At 53.4% G+C, this 23,265-nt stretch overlaps 1 protein-coding gene across 1 annotated transcript in view; it reads right to left on the minus strand.

Annotated features, from left to right (window-relative positions):
- Positions 1-21,396, minus strand: part of EPHA10 (EPH receptor A10) — a 32,500-nt gene extending 11,104 nt beyond the window's left edge. The window contains exons 1-7 of the mRNA XM_045859217.1: positions 21,291-21,396; positions 19,101-19,165; positions 17,660-18,338; positions 11,214-11,369; positions 10,367-10,720; positions 3,062-3,195; positions 1,377-1,548 (exon numbers count right to left, since the gene is read on the minus strand). Of these exons, the coding sequence (XP_045715173.1) occupies positions 1,377-1,548; positions 3,062-3,195; positions 10,367-10,720; positions 11,214-11,369; positions 17,660-18,338; positions 19,101-19,165; positions 21,291-21,396 (1,666 nt within the window). The remainder of the gene's footprint in view (positions 1-1,376; positions 1,549-3,061; positions 3,196-10,366; positions 10,721-11,213; positions 11,370-17,659; positions 18,339-19,100; positions 19,166-21,290) is intronic.
- Between the last annotated feature and the right edge of the window lie 1,869 nt (positions 21,397-23,265).

Consider the following 23,265-nt stretch of genomic DNA (forward strand, 5'->3'; position numbering starts at 1 on the left):
CTCACTCGCAGTCTCTACAAGAATCTACTGGCTGTGTTATGGGTAGACCTGTGGAGAGGCCCACGAGGCCTGCCTCCATCAGAGCCAGCGAGACCCTGAGCAGGAGACAGAGTCTCCCCCAGTTAAGCCCCGAGATGACTGCAACCCCAGAGGACCCCTTGATGGCAACCTCGTGAGACGCCCTGAGTCAAGTGGCACCCGGTTAAGCGGCACCCCTACCCCTGATCCACAAAAACAACCCACGATAACAAATGTTTCTTTTCAGCTGCTACGTTTTGGGGCAATTTGTTAAGGAACAACAAAGTGTTAAACCCTGGTCTTTCATCACAACCCTGATTTGGGGTCACAGCTCGCTGGAAAAAATGCCGTATAGACTAGGAGGCCCGCCCCCCTACCCCACCCTTCCTGGTCCCAGCCAGGGCCACAGCAAAGGAGGCTGGGGAGCTGAGCAGTAGCTGCTAACCAAAAAAACACCAAATGAGTGGAAGTCCTTAGCCCCTGCACCCCGCCCCCCACCCCACACGCACACTCACTCCAGCCAAATTCACGAGCCTTTGTCCAGGTGGCTTCCTCTATCCAAAATGCCTTCCCCGCCCATCCCCACACACCCACATGCTCCCCAGCCTTGGAGACATGGCTCTAATCTCCTTTCGCCAGCACCTGGCTGGGGTCTGGCACAGACGGGCAGCCGAGCAAGAAGTGCTGTCTCCCTTCCCAGAACTCAGACTCCCCCAACATTTTATCTCCACCTCCCTTTGGGCTCAGGGCTCTTCCTATCTTGGATTAGACTCATGTAGCAGGTTGGAGAGAATTATTATCTTGACAGCTGGTGCCAGAATGCCTCTTAGGGGGAACTGCCTTTGTCCAGGAAAATACTTTCATGAGCTGCTTGGGATAGATAGAGGTGAGACCCCGAGGGCTGGGTTAGCAGCAGGAGAAACGACAAAAGAGGAAGCTGAATGCTCTCCCTGCATCCAGAAAAGGAGTTGGGGGGGGACGGGGGTGGGGGAAGAAGAGGAGGTGGGGGAGCGAAGGGGGGCGGTGGTAGAGCAGTGCTGAGGAGAAGCCAGAGCAGTTTCAGGATCAGGTATCTGATGTTCAGCTTTTGATTTGATTTGTTTTGTTTTGTTTTGGTAATAGCCTTACTGAGAGATTATTCACACACCACCCAGTTCACCAATGAAAGTGTCCAATTCTCATTTTGTTGCTTGCCGCAGCCAAGCCCTGCCACGGCCCGACCTTCGGTGAAGTCTGTCTCACACTCTCGCAGGCTCCCTTCATTTCACAGACGGTCACCCCTCCCACCAGTCTCCCGCCCATCCCTCCCCGGCTTCTCCCTGTCCAGGTCCACGGGCACAGGTCAACAGGTCACTCACCCTCCCCTGGGGTCTGCACTTCGATGCTGGGGCTGAAGCTCTGGGTCCCCCAGGAGGGCCCTGGGGAAGCCGCTCGAATCTGAAACACGTAGCGCGTCGCTGGCTTCAGGTTGGTGACGGTGACCGCAGGTGCGGCTGTCTTCACTGTGGAGTAAGTCTGCTCGCTCCGACCCTGGGGGTGGGGGGCAACCGAGAAATGAGGCCCAGGCCCAGGGCCAGCACCATGCTCCTGGGACAGTGATGGGGGGCAGGAATAGGGAGGGGGGAGGGTACCCTTGGCTGGAAGAAGCTGACTCCAGTCATCCTGGGGGGCTCCACGGGCTTCTTCCAAAGGATCCCCAACCCTTTCCTCGGGTTTGGATGCCAGGTGACTTACAGAAAATGTCCTGGTTGGGACGTCAACTACAGGTGAGGGGCTGTAAAGCTGCACTCTGGTCACAGCCCTGGTGCTGTCCAGGGGCGGTCTCCTCAGCATGGCTTCCCCGGAGAACCTCCCTGGGGCCTTCTTTACATTTCTTTACCGCGCCTTCGTATGGTGTTGAATCATACGTTCCGTAAGGCTATTTTAATTTTCTGTATTTTCTAAACTTCTACAGTGAATATATATTTATAACTGAGAAATGCATTAAAATTTCACTTGGAATTTTATGAAGCTAGAGCAGTAGGATGTCCACACCGAGTGTGGGGGAGGGCTGGCCCACTGAAAACTGAACTTCGGTTTGGCTCCCACTGCTGCAGCAGGAAGCTCTCAGGCCAGTGGGCGCCTCCTTAGGAAGAGGTGGGAGAAATTTCCGCCTCGCCCATCAACCTCCTCTTCCTTCCCGACCCTTGACCCTCACGGAAGAAAACAGGCCTCTGTGCACTACAGTCTTAGTCAGGTGACAGCAGGACACTGGTTGCAGGGGACAGACACCAAGTTCCACAAGGACAGGTGCGTGGGTGGAGGCCTCCTCTCGCGCTGGCATGGGCCCCTACGCCGCTGCAGGCCCTCAGAGAAGGACCTCCGGGGCCTCGAACTGGCTGGCGGCTGATTGTGATGGCGTCAGAGCCCATGCTTATCATGGAAGGAGTGGAGTTGGGATTTACCTAAGCAAAGCTGCGTGGATCAGCAGGAGCATTGTATGTGTTTACTATTATTGTTAAACGATGTTACAAATCCTTTCTATCAGTAAAATTATGGCAACAACTCGCACATGCACGGTTCTGGAGGGCCGACTACTAAACACCCGCACACCGCCGAGCCCCAGTGCGCGCCTGACCGCGCAAGGTGCTCCGGCAGTCACGCATTTTTGTAAAATTTGAGATGATGTAATATTTCTGCATTTTTTTTTCTTAAAAGAATTGCCAATTTGTATGTCTACCGTTCGGGCACACAAAATCTGGACCTGCCCCCGGAGAAAGCTCTTTGTCAACTGTAAGCGCTGGGCAGAAGCGGTGAGAGTGAAGGTGGTGGCTGGTGCGGAGCGGAGATGGGAGGGAAACAGGAAGAGCGGAGGAGCCCACGGCAGGCAAGGGACACGAAGGAACTGCAGCCTGGAAGGCCGCTTGGGCGGCCAGTGGGAACGCTTAGAAAGAAAGTGAGGAGGGCTCTTGCTGGGAGGAGACGGCGGAGAGGAGGAAGCAGGTGGGCAAGGGGGACAGCAACGGGGCATGCAGTGCCAGGTTCCTCCCAGACCCCGACTCACCTTCTCGTAGTAGCGGATCTCATACTCTGTGCCATTGGCCCCAGGGGCTCCAGCGGGGATGGGCTCCCGCCAGGACAGGGACACACTCTGGGGTTCCACTCGGTCCCTGCGAATCTCATCCTCCTCCCACGGCCCTGAAAGTAAGTAATGTGGGATTTTTGACCAGGCCTGCAGGGCAAGGCCGGCTGTGGGGTGGGGCTGGAGCGGTTGGCACTGGGGATTGGGGGCGGGGCTAGGGGTGACAGCTGCAAGGCTGAAGCAACTGTGGGTGGGGCAGTAGGCTCCTAAGGGGCGGGGCCTGAGGGGTAGAGTCAGTGAGAGCAGAGGAGGCCCCTTTCACCCCCCACACAGCTCTCCACTTCAGTAGCTCCTAGTGGGGAAAGCGCCAGGGCTCCTGCTGCTTGCCCATCCCCTACACTCTAGGTCCCCTCACGGTGGCTGGTTCTAATCCCTGTCCGGCTCTTCCCACATTTTCTGTGGTTTAGAGACATTAGAGAGCACAAGAGGCAGGAAGACCAGCTAAACTATTGTAATGATCTGGTCAAGAGGTAATATACTCAACACACTAGAAATAAAAGGGAACTACCTCAACATAATAAAAGCCACATCTGAAAAGACCACAGCCGACATCTTATCTTACTCAACAGCGAAAGGTGGAAAGCTTTCCCTCTAAGATCAGGAACAAGACAGGGATGTCGACTCTTGCCACTTTGTTTCAACATAGTATTGGCAGTCCTGGCCAGAGCAATTAGGCAAGAAAAAGAAATAAAAGAAATACAGATTGGAAAGGAAGAAGTAAAATTATCTCTGTCTACAGGTGACATGATCTTATATAGAGGAAACCCTAAAGACTCCACACACAAAAAAATCCTGTTAGAACTAATAAACAAATACAGCAAAGGTGCAGGACACAAAACCAACACACAAACACCTATTGCATTTCTACATACTAACCACGAACAGTCTGAAAAGGAAAGTAAGGAAAAAACTTCATTTACAATAACATTAAAAAGAATAAAATACTCAGGAATAAACTTGATGTCAATGGAGAACATTAAAGAATCAAGCCAACAGGCACTCATGCCTAGCTAAGAAGACAGGCACCACACCAGGTTACTGTGGAAAGACAGGACTTCACTTCAGTGTGTGGAGCCCAGGGGGTTCCGGGAGAGGATGCCAGAGAGGCAGCTGGGTGATCCCAGATCTCACAAAAGGTGTCTGGGAGGAAGGTGAAGACCTAAGAGCCACTGGAAAGTGATTGGATGAGACTGCCCAGAGAAGAGGAGAAGTTTTTAGGAAATAAGCCCAAGGAAAAAAAAACAACATTTAAGAGGCAGGCATGGGGAGGGCTGGGTGGTGGGGAGCGGGGAGGGAAAAGCAAAAAACTGTACTTGAACAACAACAACAAAAACATGTTTAAAAAAATAAGGTATTGAAAGTTTAAAAAAAAAAGAGGCAGGCAAATGAAGAGGGCATTGAAAAGGAGGAGCCAGAGAGGTTGGAGGAAAACCAAGAGCCACTGAGGTCCCAGAGGAGAACGTTTAAGAAGCTTCTCTCCCACCTCTTCCGGTTATTAGCTCTGGGCCCATGAGCGAGAGCCTTGGTTTCCGCATCCACAGAAGAGAAACAATGGTGACAGCTCACAGGCTTGCTGTGAGAGTGTTATCAAGGAACGAGTAGAAGAGCGTAAGCACAATGCTGGCACAGAATGAGTGCCCGATACGGGCTGCCAACAAGAGGGGCCAGTGGTCAGCAGTGTCACATGCTGAGAAGAGACAGGGGTAAGATGATGATTCAAAATGCCCTCTGGCTTTAACAATGCGAGGTCCCTAGTGACTGCAGGGGATGAAAGGGGAGTTGATGGCAGGTGGTGAGGGGCGCAGGGAGTGGGGACAGGGCACATGTAGCTCGCTCCTTGAAGAGTATGTTAACATGGCTCCCAGTTTTGAATGGTACCCGTCTAGCAGCTCCACCTCTGGCTTTTCTTGAATTTCAGTTAAAACAGAGATGCAGAGAGAGTCAAAAACCCAGAACGTCACCATAAACTACTCTTGACAGCAGATTGCCAGAACAGGGGAGGGCAGAGGAGGAGTGGAGAGGCCTATTTCTGCCCGTGATAAAGCCAGTGGGACTCGATTGAAAAGTGCAATTGTAGTAAACCCCAGGCTAAGCTGCCCACAGAGTGACATTGCCTCCCAGCCTAAAAATAATTTGAAAGGTCCTGTATCCTTCCTCCCACTGTCTGACCCTCAAAAAATAGCAAGGTCTTTGTCAACTGGACAATGCATGGCTGTCGCTTGACTGCATGGTTGCTTTTGAGGAAAAGCGCTCATCCTTCCCCCGTGGAGTGCCTCTCAGCCCACACCCACTCGGACATGGCAGCTCCCAGAAGAGACGAGAGGCATGACGGGGAGCAAGGTGATGAAGTGCCCTAGGAGGTGGCACAGTCCCTTACAGATACAGATGGGCGGCACAGATAGGAAGAGGCTAGGAATGTCATTTTTGAAAACTACACTTGTTGACAGCATCAGATGGCTGGGATACAGAAGTAAGAGAAGGTTCCATTTCAGCCCCTCAGAGATTAGATGGAAGCCTCATAAATCCTGAGGATGGAGCTAAATAGAGAGTCTGAGCACATGTTCTCCCACTGCAGATGCGTGTTGAGATTCACCCAGCACCCCTACGGAGCCAAGAGTGCAGCAGGCGCTATTGGACACCTGGGCGACAGCCACGTGCCCCTGGTGGCTGAGTGCAGCTTTTGATTCAGAATCTAGTGTCTCCCCCCAGATGACTCAGGTTAACTCCGATGGTGCTCAGACATCTGTGTGCACTCATTCCCTTTGCCAACGATTGCATTAGGGTCGGACTTGCAATCCAGCTCTGACTGACAAAAGGAGAAATCAGCTAAGGGGAGGGTGATTCTGGAAAAGCTTTCTTGCTCTGAAAAAGATACCTACAAGGAAGAAACCATTCATTTTCTGCTCTGGATGGGAAGGATGTGCCTACTTACCACCTATAAAATTCTGAAACCTGCTCTGGCTGGTGTAGCTCACTGGATTGAGCTCGGGCCGCGAATCAAAATGTCGCAGGTTCAATTCCCAGTCAGGGCACATGCCTGGGTTGCAGGCCATGGCCCCTGGCAACCACACATTGATGTTTTTTTCTCTCTCTCTCTCTTTCTCCCTCCCTTCCCTCTCTAAAAAAGAAATAAATAAAATCTTTAAAAGAATTCTGAAACCGATAGAATTTTATTAACCAATGTCACCCCAATAAATTTCAAAAAAAGAAAAAAGAAAGGGAAGAGGAGAGGGGGACACTACATAACAAAAATACTACATATTTTTTTCACCAAAAAAACTGCTAGAACTGTTCAATGAATTCAGCAAAGTAGCAGGATACAAAAGAAACATTCAGGAGTCAGTTGCATTTTTATACACCGATAATGAATTATCAGAAAGAGAAATAAAGAGAGCAATCCCATTTACAATTGCATCACAAAAAAATAAAATATCTAGGAGTAAATTTAACCAAGGAGGTAAAAGACCTGTACTCAAAAAATTATAAAACATCAAAGAAAGAAATTCGAGAAGATAGAAATAAATGGAAGCATACACCATGCTCATGGGTAGGAAGAATTAACATCATGAAAATGTCCACACTACCCAAAGCAATCTACAGACTCAATGCAAGCCCTATCAAAATATCAAAAATGGTATTTTTCACAAAACTAGAATAAGGTGAAAATTTACATGGCACCACAAAGACCCTGAATAGCCACAGCAAAATTTATAAAGAACTCATACTCCTCAACACCAAAAAAAATCTAATTAAAAAATGGGCAGAGGACCCGAACAGATCCTTCTCCAAAGAGGACATAGAGAGTTGCCTATAGACATATGCAAAGAAGCTAAACATCTGATCACTAATCATCAGAGAAATGCACATTCAAACCACATGACATATCACCTCACACCTGTGAGAATGGCTGTCATCAATAAACCAACAAACAACAAATGCTGGAGTGCGATGTTAGTGGGAATGCAGACTGGTACAGCCACTGTGGAAAACCATATGGAGGTTCCTCAAAAAATTAAAAATAGAACTGCCTTACAACCCAGCAATTCTACTTCTGGGAATATATACAAAGAAATCCAAAACACTAATTTGAAAAGATGTATGCACTTCTACGTTCACTGCAGCGTTATTTACAATAGCCAAGATATGGAGGCAACCCAAGTGCCTATCAACAGACAAGTGGATAAAAAGGCTGTGGTACATACATACAATAGAATATTACTAGGCCATAAAAAGGAATGAAATCTTACCACTTGCAGCAACATGGATGGATCTAAATAGTATTATACTAAGTGAAATAAGTCAAACAGAAAGAAAAATACCACATGATTTCACTCATGCGGAATCTGAAGAACAAAGTAAACAAACAGAAACAGACTCATAGATACAGAGAAGGAACTGATGGCTGCCAGAGGGAAGGGGAGTAAGGGGCTGGCTGAAGAAGCTGAAGGGAGTCAGAAGTACAGATGGGTAGAAACAAAATAGTCACAGGGATGTAAAGTGCAGCACAGGGAATACAGTCCATTATATGGCAGCAACTGTGTATGGTGCCGGGGGAGAACTTTAAATATTGGGGTACTTTAAAGATTGAGAATTACATCAAACTGCCCCCCACCAAAATGGTGCAGTTCCCAGAGTTACTCAGCTAGTTTTGCACGCCTTCAAAGAATGTATAATTGTGCTATTTAAATTGTTCCAGAGCAGAAAAAAAGAACAGATTACTCCTGATGGCTTTTCCAAAGCCAGAATTACCATACTGCTAGAACGTGATAAAGAACACAATAAAAAACACTACAAAAATCTCTCTTATGTATGTAGATGGAGAAAAATATTAAAATTCAAACAAATTCAGCAAAATATTAAAAGAATAATGCAATTATATCCAGTAGGGTATCATCTAAAAATGTTGAGAGAGTTCACATTGAAAACCCCATTAACAGAATTTGTCACACCAATAGGTCAAAGGAGATGAAAACATGTGGTCATCTTAGAAGATGCTTGAGAGGCAGCATTAAAATTATAAAATTAACATCCATTCCTGATTTTTAAAAAAATTCACTTAAAAGGAGAAGCATTATATGGCCAAGGGGCTTTGGCGGCAGACAGACCCGAATTCAAGGATGGGCGTCTACTCACTAGCTGACTGACGGGGACACTTCTCGGGGCCTCTCAGACCTCGTGTCACTGTTTGAGAAATGACTGTCATCCCCTTTCAGTGAGTTAACGTAGGAAGTCACGTTGCACGATGCCAGACACGCGGCAGCACTCAACCAGTGGAAGCTTAGTATTTTTATCAACAAGTAAAAATAGAGAGTATTTCCTTATTTCTGAACTCATCTCTATCAAAGCAACAGGGTGGTTAACGTGAAATACCAGATAAAACACTGTACTGCACACAGAATTATACAAAAGGGGTTTTTTTTAGCAGGTGGCCCTCGGTGCAGAGACAGAGACGACGACGAGGTGGAAGGATATACTCCGAGACAGCAGCACTGTGTGTGTGTCTCTGGGTCATGGAATTAGGGGTGCTTTCTTCCCATACCGAATTTGTTCATGTAAATGCAATAGCAAATGTTACGTCACAACGGAGACTGTAAAAAACCAGAACTGATGTTCCAGAAAACCAGACAAATTGGGCAATCTCTCCCCAAAAGCAGAGGAAAAGGATTAAGGGCTAAAAATGATAAAGGAAGTGACAAGCTTTGAGAATCAGAAAATGGGTGTACAACCTAAGGCTTAGAGAGAGTCTTAAAAATAATATTGGAGCTACCAGAAGTGCTGGTCAAGGCAATAACTAAAAATTTTTTTTCCAGGAATAAAAAAAAAAGTGTGCAGATCAAAGGTTTTACTATGTTCCAGCCAAACTCAATGAAAAAAGAGTGATGCTAGTTAAATTTTACTTTCATTGGTAGGTTAAGAATGACACACACATCTGTGTGTGTGTGTGTGTGTGTGTGTGTGTACACACATATGTATAGTCTCCAGGTTACTTACAAAAGGATGAAAATAACCCTGGCCTCAGACTCTCTTCAGGTACAACCACTGGAAGGTAGGGCAGCTGAGTGACAAACCAATTATATCTTCTCAGATATGAAAAAACAGAAACCAAACCACTCTTCCTTCTTGCAAAGGAGACATGAAGGTGAGCCCCAGATGAATGAGAGACAAATCAAAAGTAACTGCAAGAATGAGGACGGTGTGGTGTGAAAGGGTGGCAGATCTTTATTTAATCATCTCAGTTCCAGACTCAGAAATGTGACTGCTACGTTCTGACCAGTGGATTCTAGGCCCCTGCAGTCCGCCCAACGTGCTCCCTCGCTCTTTCCGGGGCCAGGAAAGAGGCTGACCCGCCCACAAAAGCCTTGGGGAGGCTGGCCGATGGAGGACCCCTCCGGGACACAGCAGGACGGTGGGTCTGCTTCCTACTGTTACAGATATGACAAAAGATTGAGGAACGTTCCACCTTTTTCACCTGGGAAGGCAGAGGCGGGACAACTGCGGAGCTGGGTGTAGGACGAAGACTTTCTGTGCAGTCAGGAGCCTGGGAAGCGCCCACCAACTCCCACCCACTCTTTATTTTATTTTTAAAAAATATTTATTCATTTATTTTTAGAGAAGGAAGGGAGAAAGAGAGAGAGAAACATCAATGTGCGGTTGCTGGGGGCTGTGGCCTGCAAGCCTGGCATGTGCCCTGACTGGGAATCGAACCTGCGATGCTTTGGTTTGCAGCCTGCGCTCAATCCACTGAGCTACGCCAGCCAGGGCCTTATTTTATTTTATATATTGATTTGAGAGAGAGAGGAAACCTCGATGTGCTGTCCACTTATGTAAGCATTCGTTCGATGCTTGTTGCAGGTGCCCTGACCGACAGGACCCACTGGCAGCCGAGGTACCTCCGGAAGACGCTCTCACCCACTGAGCGGCCTGGCCTGGGCCTCCACCGACTCTCCTAAACCTCATCCTCACATCCTCGCCTCCTCCCCCTGGCCTTCCAGAAGGGGTTCGACCCTCGGTGGGATTACCGGGGGTCGGGGATTTGGGGGGTCACTTGTCTCCTGGACAGACGCTGGGCGCTTGTTTTCGGTGGCGTTAGCATCGATTGTGGTGGATTCTCTGGAGTGTCTGGGGCCTGTGAGGCTGATCCCGGGGAGAGACGGGGCGGCCGGGGGAGGCTGGGGGGTGGAAGGGGCGGGCGCGCAGAGAGGTCCCCGCACGCGGGGGCGGCCTTACCCCCTGGCCCGGTGGAGACCGTGACCTGCGCGTAGGTGGCTCCCGTGGCGGCCGCCGCCGGGCCGGAGACACCGTTGAGCGCCGCCACGCGCACGGTGTAGCGCGCCCCGGGCCGCAGGTGGAGCAGCGTGGCGGTGCGCTCGCGGAGCCCGGCCTGGCGCGGCACGAAGGCCACGCGTGGCTCGCACGGCTCGCATGCGCCCGCTGGGCCCTCGCGGCCACAGCGCAGACACAGCAGCGAGTACGTGACGTCGGAGCGGCCGCCCGAGTCCGCCGGCGGCAACCAGCGCAGCCTCAGCGCCAGCGGCGAGCGGCTCAGGCTGTACTGCAGGTCCCGCGGCGCGGACGGCGGCCCTGCGGCGGCACAGGGTGCGGGCGCCGTCAGGGGCAGCGCGGGGCTGGCGCGGCCAGGGGGCGGCAGGGGGCAGCGGCCAAGGAGGGGGAGGCGGGGACCAGGGACGGGGGAGGGTGTGGGAGCGCCCAGTGAGGGGGCGGGCGGAGGTTAGTGAGGGGACGAGGGCGGGGGGATGGGGACCGAGAGCAAAGTGCGAGGGGTGTGAGTCCGCCCCCCAGCTGGAGAGTGAGGCGAGGGGAGGTCGGGCGCATGGGGCCCGTCCACCCAGGGACCTGCCTAGAAGCCCAACCTCCTCCCGCTGTCGGAATTCTCCGCTTTTCTTGTTCCTCCCACCCAAACCCCGGTCCCCACCCCCACCCCGGCTCCCCCACCTCCATTCCTGTCGCAGGCCCGCAAGCCTTTCTTCACCCTCCCTGCCCTCACCAACACTTGATCCGACTTTATTAACCGCCCCTCTCCCACCTCCCCAAAGCGTTCTGGAGGGGGACTCACGCGTGCAGGAGGCCCAGGGCGGGTCAGTGGGCGAGCGCGCGTAGCTGTCCAGGCAGGCGCAGAACGTGGAGGCGTTTTCCAGCGCCCGGCTGTGCTCCGGGCACGGCGAGCAGAGGGGCCGCCGCGAGGACACCTTGTAAAACCCTGGGGGGCAGGCTGCCGGGAGGGGCCGCGTGAAGAGTGGGCTCCTCCACAGCCTCTCCCCCGCCCCCCTCCGCCTGTCCTCCTTAGGGTGGGGCGAACCGCCTCTGATTGCGGTGGGGAAAGCGGCGAGGGTCTCAGCTACTCCAGGACCGCCCTGTGGGGTGGCAGTTCCCGACTACACAACCCCACACCACTTAACCCTTCCTTAGTAAGAGCTTAACGCGTGTTAGCACACTGGACCGTTTTACTTCTAGCAATTCTTTTAGTCCTCACAACGACCCGTGAGGTATGTGCTTTATCCCCATTTTTTAAATGAGGGCACTAGGGCTCAGAGCGGTTAGGTAACTCGCCCAACGTCCCACACCTAGTAAACCTGGGATCCCGCCCCCAGCAGGTCGGTTCTGCAGCCCCAGTGCCCGCCGGAGGGAAATGGGCCCAACTTTCCAGTTTGGGTGCCAGGACACAAGAGAGGCGCCTCTGCAGCTACCAAGGGACAGACAGACACCCACACACTGCCAGAAACACAGAGACAGACCCTCTGACACACACATGTTGTCACAGCTCATCCTCCCACCACTCTTCGGGATCAATGCGTGTAAATCCTGGAACCGCACACTTGCTTCCAGTTTGAACGTGGGGCCAGCCAGGTGGAGGGGAGGGGAGTGGAGAAGAGGGAGGGACAGTGGCGTGTCCCTGCTTCAGGTCTTGACACCTCCGAAGTTACTTTGCTTCTCCTCTCTCCTCCACCAGAACACCTGTTGTTAAAGCACAGGCTTTTATGACTAAGCAACCTGGGTTTGCGGCTAAGTCACACTTACTTGCTGTGTGGCCTTCGACAGGTTGATGGACCTCTCTGAGCCTTGTGTAGAATAATACCTCCAAAAGGTTGTTGGAGGATTAACTGAGACAAAACAAGTAAACTGCTTAGCCAAGTAGAGACCACATTTACACAACGATGGCACTAATCACTGTTCCTCCATCACAAGCCTGAAGTGGAAACCTGCACACCCACTGCAAGAAAAGTCTCACCAGCTGGGCCAGGGGAGGAGGCAGCGGCTCCTGGCCCCTCCTCTCAGGGCCTGGGAGGTTCTCACATCATCCCTTTGCTCCGCCAGCACTTCTCTGCCCCTCCACTGCAACTTAGATGGTTATGGGAGGCTGGCTGCTCTCCAGCCCCAAGAAGGTGGGGTTACAGACTAGTCCTTGGGAAGAACTTCCAGGCTGCCTGGGAGAAGAGGGGAAGAGCTGAAGGTCTCCATCCTCTGGAAGGCTTGGTCTTGGGAGGGTCCCTCTTGCCTGGAATCTGGGGCAACCCAGCGCTGGGGCAGGGCTTCGGCAGCCCAGGAGTCTCTGGAAGTCTCTGCTTCAGAGCAAAGCATGGGACCCACTGACTTTGGGGTCTGTGGTCTGGTGAGCAGCAGCGACCCCAGCTGGGACTCAGAGGTCCTGGGTTCCAGTGTTAGCTCTGCCACTTCCTTTGCCTTCCTGGCCTCAAGAAACCCTCGGTCAGATAAAAATAGCAACCATAGCCTGCCCACCTCCATTGTAAAATAAGAGAGGCTATCTGTTTGCGGGTCTCACTGCTGTAGGGAAAGAACGCCGGAGGCTCCCCTTCTCTGTGTGTACGTGGACACGCGTCCCAGAGGCGGGTGGTCCCGTCACAGACAGCATTGGTCATCTCCACTTGGAGAGGTTGGGTTTGTAAGAGGTTTGTGTGGAGGAGCAGGCTCAGGAAGGGGCTCCTGACTGCCAGCCCCTCCCTCTCTTCCTCAGGGTCAGAGTCAGAATTTCAGAGGCCATCAGTTCGACTGGCAGAGTCCTCCACAGCTTCCCTTGCAGTGGCCACCCCCTTCTGAGGCCGCCTCTGCTGAATGATGCTGGCCGTTAGAAGGTGCTGTTGTGCCCCCATCAGCCTCCCTATCTGTGATCCCCCGGTGCCACCCCATCACGGGTCTCAGTGTGCCCTGTGGAGCCTTACGGGACATCTGCTGGCATTCCTCTGCTCCTAGGAAGTTTTATAGAGATTTGAAGACACAGGTCATGCACCCAAGTTTTCTCCCCAAGTCTTTCAATAATTCTTCTAGTGGCTGGGGAGGGGAAACAAGCATGAAATTACGAAAGAGAAACAAAGAGGCTATCTTTGCTGTGTTTCCACATCTGTGCACCTTTAGAGAGGAACAGGCTCGCTTGGCTACAGAAGGCACTTGAAAGGCTCTCACTTCTTAATACGGTTCTGACCATTTCACTCCCCTTCTTAAAAACCTCCAGCAGGTCCCCACCACCATCACCCTGCCCCTGCCACACTGAACTCTTCCCTTCTCCCCTCTGGGTCTTGTCCTGTAATGTCTTACACCCTTTCTCTCCTGGCAAACTCCTAAGCTTCTCCAAACCCAAGTTCAAAATAATACCTACCGCCCTGACTGGCGTAGCTCAGTGCATTGAGTGCGGGCTGCGAACCAAAGCATTGCAGGTTCGATTCCCAGTCAGGGCACATGCCTGGGTTGCAGGCCACGGCCCCCAGCAACTGCACATTGGTGTTTCTCTCTCTCTCTCTCTCTCTCTCCCTCCCTTCCCTCTCTAAAAATAAATAAATAAAAATCTTTAAAAGAAAAGATTGTTTAAAAAAAATAATACCTACCTGTGAGGCTTTCCCTGGCAGCCTCCCTAGCGCCCCACTCCCCATGGTAGGGCTGATGCCATTACAAGGGGCCTTTGGTCCCCGCTTAAGGAGAGGGAATTCAGCCCAGCTCCAGCGTGGGACTGGTTGCTGAGTGTGCTGTGTGTGTGCCTGTGTGGCTGTCTAAAGCATGGACCTACACCTCCCCCTCCAGCCCTGATCCATTCATTCAAAAAAAAAATTTTTTTTTTGCGTCTACTATGAGCCAGGTGCTGTTCTAGGCTCTGGGGGCACAACAGTAAATAAAACAGACCATGTTCCTCCTGTCCATTGGTACAAATGCCCTCCTCCCACCTTAGAAGAAGAAGAGAGGCCATTGGTTGGTAATTCCCTCAAGGTCTGGCCATCAAACCCACAAACACCGCCATCCACACCCGCCTTCCCTCTCCTCCGTCCTCCCAAGCCCAGTGGATCCTCCAGTCTGGGCCCCACCTTCGCAGCCTCCATTCCATCAGGCACCTGACCTCCACACTCCCACACTTCTCCTTCTCTCCTGGTTCTTCCCACGGCAGAACATGGGCTGGGGCAATAAAAGCCGTCCACTGAGGGTACAGACAATAGGACACTGTCTAGAAAGTGTCTAAAAACAGTACAACTGACTGAAACATGGCCTGCTTTTATTAGCAACACGTGCCAGCCATTCTAACCCATAGCAGTAGTAAAATGCTTCCCCCTGAGGCAGACTGCTCCCACCACCCGCATCTTGGCACCCCACTGGCTCCTTCATCAATAACCAAGGCTCTCCCACCTACAGTAAACATCCACCCTCAACCCGCCCAGTGTCCTCAGGATACAAGCCCCTCCCCTCCCCTTTCCAGTCCAGCCTCCCGGAGAGCTGTTTACATCCGGACTCTAGCTCCTCGGCTTCCTTCATCCTTTGTCCTGCTGCAGCTGGTCGCTCCGCTGAGACTGCTGTCCCCAAGAAGACATTGTCCCATCCTCGCCTTACCTGACGGCTCCCCAACACTGTCAGCTGTTCCCTCCCAGACACCTCCCTCTCCCTTGGCTACCACGAATTTGCAGATAGAAGGACCACTGCCTTTTTTACGGGCTCCATTTCTTCTACTTCCCCTTGACTATGGCTGTTCTGTGAGACTCCATCTTCATCGGTCCTCTCGCTCCTTACCCCACACACTCTCACTGGTCTCTCCCAACCACACCCACAGTTTCAAGAAGCATCCAGCTCTCTGTTGCTGTGCTCCAGACCCACGTTCTAGCTGCCTCCACTTGAATGCACCATGGACACATAAATTCAATGTGTCTACCTACATCCTGTGTTCTCTATCCCACTGTACGGCCCTCTGTCCATTCAGTTCTCCAGAAGCATACGAATAGAAAAGGACCCCTGTCTCCTGCTGTGCCCCCTGGTCACCAGGGCTGTGGATGCCGTCTCCCTATCACAACCGTCCTCATCTCCCAGTGATCTCTGCTACAACCTTGGTTCAGGCCTCGCGCTCTTCCTCCTGGACTATGGTATTACTTTCCTTCCTCATCTTCTGGCCTCTAATTCCTCCTTCTCTAGTCCTTTCTTTTGGGTTGTCACTTGACTGAGCTTTTGAAAATACGAATCAGAATATGTTAGATTCCTGCTTCAAATTCTCCCCAATGGTCTAAAGCATAAAGTCTAAGCTCTTTGTCCCAACATTCGAGACGCTTCATGATCTGCCCCTACCGCCCTCCAGCTCCATCACCCTTCCCACCCCCAGATGCCCTCTGCCCCAGCCACACTGACTTGCCCAGCCCCAAGCGTGCTACACTCTCTCCTGCCTCCGTGCTTCAGCATGCAGTCTCTGAACTCAGAATGCTCTTAGCTGCCTGAAAGAAAGGCCTTCTTGCCATCTGTCTCCACCCTTAGAGCTGGGTTCTCCCTTCTTCTGCCCCCGCCCCCAGCTCTCTGTTGATACATATCACACCCCATGGTAACCGCTCATTCACCTGATATGTTTCCATGGGGGAATCTACCATATATACCAAATCCTGTTATGGGCATGGGAGCTGCTGAGACCGATATGACCCATTGCCGGAGCTCAAGAAGTTCCTAGTCCAGCGGTGGAAACACACCCAAGCAGAACACTGCATACCATGGGGCAGGTGCAGACATACAGGTTGCAGTGGGTGCTGGAGGGCACAGAGGAGGATCCTAACTCCACCTGGAGAGCTCAGGAAGGCTCACGTCCCCAAATCCCTTACTAAGCCATATGTTCCCCCAGGGAAGAGACAGTGACACTTATCTGTATACGTGCCATAAACCCTTAATAAATGCAGATGTTATGTTCTCAATTCAAAATGAGTGCATGATTGAATGAAGAAATGAGAGCAATGAGTTTCCTTACCTCCCCCCCCCCACCCCGTGTCTTCCCACCACTGTGTTAATCCCTCTATTACGGCATATATCACCCTGTTGTGATTTTTAAATTTAGGCTATGAGCTTCTTAAAAGACTATGCCTCATTAATTTCTGTTGTCCTGGCACCCAGAAAATGGCATGGCTTTTTAAAAAACAAAAACAAAAACACCATTTTATCTTTCTCCGTTCAGTGCAAACATCCACAACCCCTCCTTACCCTCAGGCTTCCACCAATATGGAAGAGAAAGAGGGGTCTGTCCCTGGTGCCACCACAGAACCCCCGACACAGAGGGTCTCCCCCAGGGAGCACGGTGACTCTCTGGTTCAGGGAGGTGGGCGGGATATCAGTAGCCATCCAGGGCTAAGCCAGCCTCCCTGTCACCCTCTCTCTCTCTCTCTCCCACCCCCTCTCCTCCGCCTGCCTGCCTCTGACAGGGCCGGGCAGCCCATTCCCTACAATGTGACAAATCCCACTGGCCCAGCAATGTTCAACCTTTGTCATCTCACGGCACACACGAACTAGCTACTAAAATTTTGTGGCACACCAAAAATATATTTATTGCTGATCTGACAAAAGTGGGTATAATTTTTATTCATTCACACCAGATAGCTATTATTGTGTTGGCTGGTCTCATTTTTTTTTTTTAATTTGATAATCTAGGGGAAAAGAGGTCAGTGCTCCTGACTAAATAGTCAGGTATTTCATGTTTTAAAGAACTCTTGTGGCGCACCAGTGTGTCTCTTGCAGCAATTCTCGCGGCGAACGGGTTGAAAATCACCACGCTAGCCAACAGCTGGTGGGGTGGGGCTGCTGCAGCGCTCTTCCTCATGCACAGGGCAAGCACCATAGTGTAATTAATAGACAGAGCTTAAGAGTTGAGCAAATCTGGATTCAAATCCTGGTTTCCCATTTCCTAACTTTGCAAGCAAGGTATTAACCTCTCTGAGCCTCTGTTTCCTCATTTGCGAAATGGAGATAATGATGACATATTTTATTGCCCCGAATAAAGGAGAGGGCCTGTGTGAGGTACTCATCCCACTGCCTGAACTATAGGCCTGTAACGCCCCCTTATATGGAGTCAATTCACCTCCTAGTAACTTCACTCACTGGTCCCAGCTGGACCCACTGAACCCCCACAAAAGCTCAGGATTTCTGGGTTCCACAGCCCACGGCTCCTCCACTCCCCCGGCCCGCCTCTCTCGCCCAGGGCACTCTCCCTCTCCCAGCTGCCACCTGCGCGCTTCACTCCCAAGACACGCCCCCTAGTTCGCTGGATACCTTCGCAGATGTCACCGCGTTCCTGGAATCCCGCACTGCAGCTGCAGCGGCCCACGGGCACCAGCCACTCGCCGTCCGCGCCGCAGTGCATGCGCGGAGGGCTGCCGGGCTCCCCCTCGGAGTGCGCCACGCACGTCCCGGTCACCTCCACCAGCGTGGAGAAGGCGCTCTCGGCCGCGGTGGCTGGGAACGCCGCCAGGCCCCGCACGGTAGCGCGGCACTGCTTGTAGTAGACGCGCACGGAGACCAGCGCCACGCATGCGCCCACGTCCTGGAAGGCCAGGTGGAAGCCCCGCCGGCTGAGCGGACCGATCTCGCGCACCTCCGTGTTCAGCTTCATCTTGCGCTCCCCCAGGTCGCCCTGAGTGAAGCTTTCGTCCGCTGCGATCGTGTCGATCTTGCGGGGCCGGCTGCTGCCTGGGTGGGGATGCCCGCGGCCCAGGTCGGCCTCAGTTTCCAGGTAGTAGACGTTGAAAGTCTCCTTGCAGGTGCCCGCGGCGCCAGGGATGCTGCTGCAGTCGCGCAGTGTGAACTGCATCTCCACGAAGATGCGCTGCCCGCGGCCGCGGCCGATCCAGCCGGTCTGCAGCCAGTTGTCCTGGTTGGGCTCCAGCACGTTGCACACCTGGTACGTGCGGATGGGGCGGTCGTGCTCGTCCATGCCGCTGATCTCCTCCCACTGAGGAGGAGCAAAGACGCTGGCAGCTCAGGGCCGAGGTGCCCCCGGTAGTTAGAGTCCGGGCGGTGACACAGGCTGCAACCCCCCTGCCCCATCACACCGCTTTCTCCTCTCCCGCCTAACCCCAGCGGCCCCCTCCACTCACTAGACCTCTGAAATTATGGGATGCAAAGCCAGGAGAAACATTGGAGACAACCAAGTCCAATTTTTCACTTTATAGATGGGGAAACTGAGGCTCCAGAGTGGGAGAGACTTGACTAGATATACACATGGAGTTGGTAACAGAGGTAGAAGTGGGGGCTGGAGTCTCTTGCTCTCCACCCAGGGCCCTCTCCACCATACCAAGCTACTGTCACGTGGCCACATGGCCACATCGCCCCACTTGCACCTTGTTTCCACTCCTTTTTCAGGATTCCGAGCCCCACCTGTTCCATCAATCAATCCATCTGTCAGCAACACTGCTTAGAGGATCTCCTGTGTCAAAGGCACCGCCCAGCATTGGCTCCATCCAGAGGCCACATCCTATTCCTAGACACGGCCAGTGCTCTCCTCACTTACGCTTTTGTAGTTATGTGCTTATTTTGACTGTCTGGCTTAAGACTCAACATTTCCTAATAGGCGACGCTGGCTTGAAGCCAGGGCTGTCGCAGCTCATGTGTTCCGAGGAGCATTTTGATCTGATGGAACCAGGGGGAGCCAAAGGGCCTGAGTCCTGGGCCACCACAGGATCCTCAGGGCAGGGAGGGAAAGGATCACACTCACCCCATTGCTCGGCGATGCAGTCCAGCCCAACTCAGCCTGGGAGGCTTTGGAGTCCAGGAGGATGACTAGGGAGAGGGAAGAACAGAGATGTCAGAAGCCCAGAAGGTCAGGATGGTGGACCCTTAGGTGAGTTCACTGAAAATTTGCTGCCTGAGGGGTTGGTGAATGTGACAAAGGACACAGACAAGTTTTTCTCACCCCATACATTCCCCAGGAGGGCATGTGAGCAGCTCACGTCCAGGGACAGGTAGCTACATGATTAGGGAGATGGCCTGTATTAGTTTTCTGGAGCTGTTACAACAAATTACCACAATTTGGTGGCTTGAAACAGCAGAAATGTATTTTCTTATGGTTCTAGACGTCAGAAGTTGGAAATCAGTCTCATGGGCCTAAAGTCAGGACGTCAGCGGGAAGGGTTTCTTCTGGGTGTTCAGAAGGGAGGATCCATTCCCTTGACTTCTTCAGCTTCTGGAGGTCCCCTGCGCCCCTTGGCTTGTGGCCCCCTCCTCCATCTTCAAAGCACACCCAGTCTCTGCTTCTGTCAGCACATTGCCTTCTCCTGTGGCTCTGACTCCTCCTGCATCCCGTTTATAACGACCATTGCAATGACACCAGGCCCATCCAAACGGTCCAGGGTAATCTCTCCATCTCAGGATCCTTAATTACACCTGGAAAGTCTTTTGCCATTTAGGACAGCATTCACGGGTGTGGGGATTCGGACGTGGACATGGGAGGAGTCATTATTCAGCCTGCCACAGTAAGTACTCTAAGGGTGATTGTAAAATTGTGGTGGGGGGGGCATTGTCAGTGACCCCCCCCCGCCCCGGCATACCCAGGTTTCTTAAATTATACCTGAGCATCAAGAAGAGGGAGAAAGTGAGTGTGTCTGAGATTCCTGTGTACAGCCCAGAATCCATGCAGACTCAGGGGCTCTTCTGGGGCCTGGGGTCATCAAGCATAGAGGAATCTCGAACCTTTTTACTTGACTTCTAGGGCCTCTGTGGCAAACGAAGTGAAGACATCCTCTTAGCAGCAGGGGAAATAAAAATCTCTCATTTCCTCATCCGGCTCCTTTCCCAGGGGCTGTCACCTCCACTTCCTGCCTTTGAAGGAATGTCAGTGGTCCTTTTATATATAAGAAGCATGACTTCTCCTGCACCGGAGAGGCTTGGAGTCATCCCCCCCCCCCAGGAGGCATGGGTCCAGCAGTCTGAATTCTGCTCTCGGTGTCCGTCTGAGAAGCACGGGCCCGGGCAGCGCAGCAGCAGCTCAGAGGCAGGAGGCCCAGCCATCGCCACATCTTGGCAGGTTACTCATCTGGAGCTTAAGCAAGTGGATGGGGCTCCAGAGTGAGGGCCTTTAAGAGGGCTGACCCCCAAAGCATCAGTGACAGTGGACAAGGCCGCCCACAGCATCCAGATTTCAGTATAACTGACATTACATCGGAAATTGCATATTGGAAAGCATCAGAAATCCAGCGCCCCTACAAACCTCGCAGCTGAAGCCTCAAATTCCAGCCCCTCAGGATTCTGCACCTGGATATGACGCCTCTGGATTCAGCTGAACGTACAGCTCCCCAGATTCAGAATCAGAGGCAAGGCCCGGGCTCTGACACCGCGGACAGCCGCAAACCCGACAACGCGGACAGCTCTGGGTAGCACACCCTCTGAGTTCAGCACTGCGGTGAGGACAGCTCCCGGATCAGCACGTCGGGCAGCTCCCGGACCAAGCTCCCCCACCCACCACCAGCTCTCCGCCTCCAGCTGGCCGCACCGTGGTCCCCTAGCCCCCGCTGTTCGGGCTCCATCCCGTCGCCCGTACTCCGATCTCACCTCCGCATCTCCCTTCTCCTCTGCTCTCTTCTTCTCCCCGCCCCCACACCTCCCACCTCCAGTGGCTCAGCCTGTCCGTCTCACCGGCCCCTGGACCGCCGCCTCTGGCTCCCACGGTTCCCGGTCTCTTTCTCCCCCAGCCTCCCCGGTCTCCAGCCCCCGGGCTCCTCAACGCCCCTCTCTTCTCCATTGCTTAGCCACCTTTTTCTGTCTCTCCAGTTCTTTTGCTTTGGCTGCTCGCATGCTTCACACCCTAGTACAGACTCCAGTTTCTCCATACGACTCCACCAGCGCTCCAGCTCTTCAGCCCCTATCTCTTGGCATCCCAGGCTCCAAGAACAGCCTCCAGTCTCCTCACCTTCCTCGGCAGTCCCGGGCCTCCCTGGTCCCAGCAGCAACGCAAGAGAAAGTGGCATCAGGCAAACGAGCAGGCGCAGCGGATGTGGGCCAGCGCCGGTCTCCATGGTCCGCAGACCAAGCTGTCAGTGCGGCGGCGGCTCAAGCCGCGCCAGCCGGGCCCCGCTGAGCAGCGCCCCCAGACCCCCGCACCAGCGCGGGGAGGGACCTCACCGGTGACCGTCAGCCATGGGGACCAATCGCTAGGTACGGCCGCTGGAGCTCCCCCAATCCCCGCCAGGAGAAGGTGGAGGGGCGGAGTTTCATAAGCCAGGGGCGGAACCGCGAACTGGAGGGGGAAAAGAAGGGGTCCCTCCAATCTTCAAACCTTGGGGGGTGGGGCAGCGCTGAGCGCTGGCTGGACTCCCGGGGAGGCGGGGGAGCGGGTGTCTGTGGCCCAGAGCGCTCAACCTCAGCCCCTCTTTGCTGAGAAGTAGAGAACGTGGGCGTGGCTTAAGAAGGGGCGAAACTCGGGCAATCAGCGACACTTGCAGCCTCTGCACTAGCCTGGAAGGTCTCTTGTTCCCAGGACTTGCAGGGGTCCTGATGTCCTGCCCCCAGGATCCGGGAGCTCCTCTATCTCCCAGCCCTTGGCTTCTTCAGCGTCTGCGGCTCCCGGGGTCTCCTGGCTGGATCCCGCCCCCTTCTCTCCCTGCCCTCTGCACACACACACACACACACACACACACACACACACCGGCTGGAGGAAGGGGCCAAGCCCACCCCTAGGAGCTGCTCGAGAAAGGCGGGCAAAGTGGGAAAGAGTCCCACCCTACCAGGAATGCTTCCGAAGCTGGAAACCATGCCTATGCCGGGATGGGGCGCTGGTAGATTTTGCATGAATGATCGATTTCATAGGTTCTTGCTCTTGCTGCCAGGACGCAGGCAGCACTGCCCACAGCCAACCGTGCCCCCCGCCCCCATCTGCTCAGAGCCTGGAGCTCCCCCTTTGCTAACCCCTCTCCGTCCACCCCAGGGCATTGGTGAGGGGTGCAGCAGCCGGGACTACTAAGCGTCTGTGAGCGAGGCGGAGCAATCCTCGCCGAGTTCAGCCCGCGCCGAAGAAGCCACGAGGAAACGTGGGACACGACCTCTACCTAGTGAAGGTCATTTATGTGCAAGCTGAGGGTTTAAGGCGTTGGTGTGGGAAGGGTTGGGGCCCTCCAGGACGAGGGAGGCGGCTATTGAGCGCCACCATCTGGGCTGCACTTGAAAGGAGATGGCTCCACCCACCCTGTGGCTTCTCGGAGCTCCTTGCTTGGGGGAACCCAACCCCTCTCTCTCCCTTCGCAGCTGGAGCCGTCTTGAGAATGAATGGGAGTCCGGTGTCTACGTGACCTGTGTGACTCGAGTGTCTGTGCACTTGGTATGTGTGTATCCCTCGCACCTCCAGCCAAGAGCTGATGGGGCCCACGCTCTGCGCCGCGGACGCTCGGGCCGAGGGCCCCGTCTCGGCCACAGTCCGCACTTCCCTGAGCCCCGAGTGTGATGAAATTTTCTGGCAATGCGGAGTGCTAGCCGTGTACAAGCTGCTTTCACGTGTCCTTTCTGTGCATGTATGTGTGTGTGTGTGGCACATTTACAAGCACACTTGCTTGCTCGCAGACACACTTGCTGGGCAGTAGCAATAAGAGCTACTGGGAGGAACTGGATTCCTTTGCCCGTGGACAGATCGTCAGCAGGACCGGGGCTCCCACTCCACGGGAGACCGAAGCCGGCTGAGGACGCGGAGGAGGTGTGGCGTTGGGTCAGCCCCTGAGCGCTGGCAGGGCCCTGAAATCGGGTCTACCTGAAGGACTCTTCCAGCCCCGCCGCCTTCCCATCTTCATTCCGCTCACGCTCGCTCTTCTCCCCCACCCCACCCCCAGCGTTGGGAGATGGTATTTTTAGAAGCTGCTTAGAGACCCAGGACTCCTTTCCTTTCAAAATGAGTCTTC

Source organism: Phyllostomus hastatus, unplaced genomic scaffold (genome assembly GCF_019186645.2).
Source record: "Phyllostomus hastatus isolate PE091 unplaced genomic scaffold, TTU_PhHast_1.1 phas_scaffold_182, whole genome shotgun sequence".
NCBI classification, from domain to species: domain Eukaryota; kingdom Metazoa; phylum Chordata; class Mammalia; order Chiroptera; family Phyllostomidae; genus Phyllostomus; species Phyllostomus hastatus.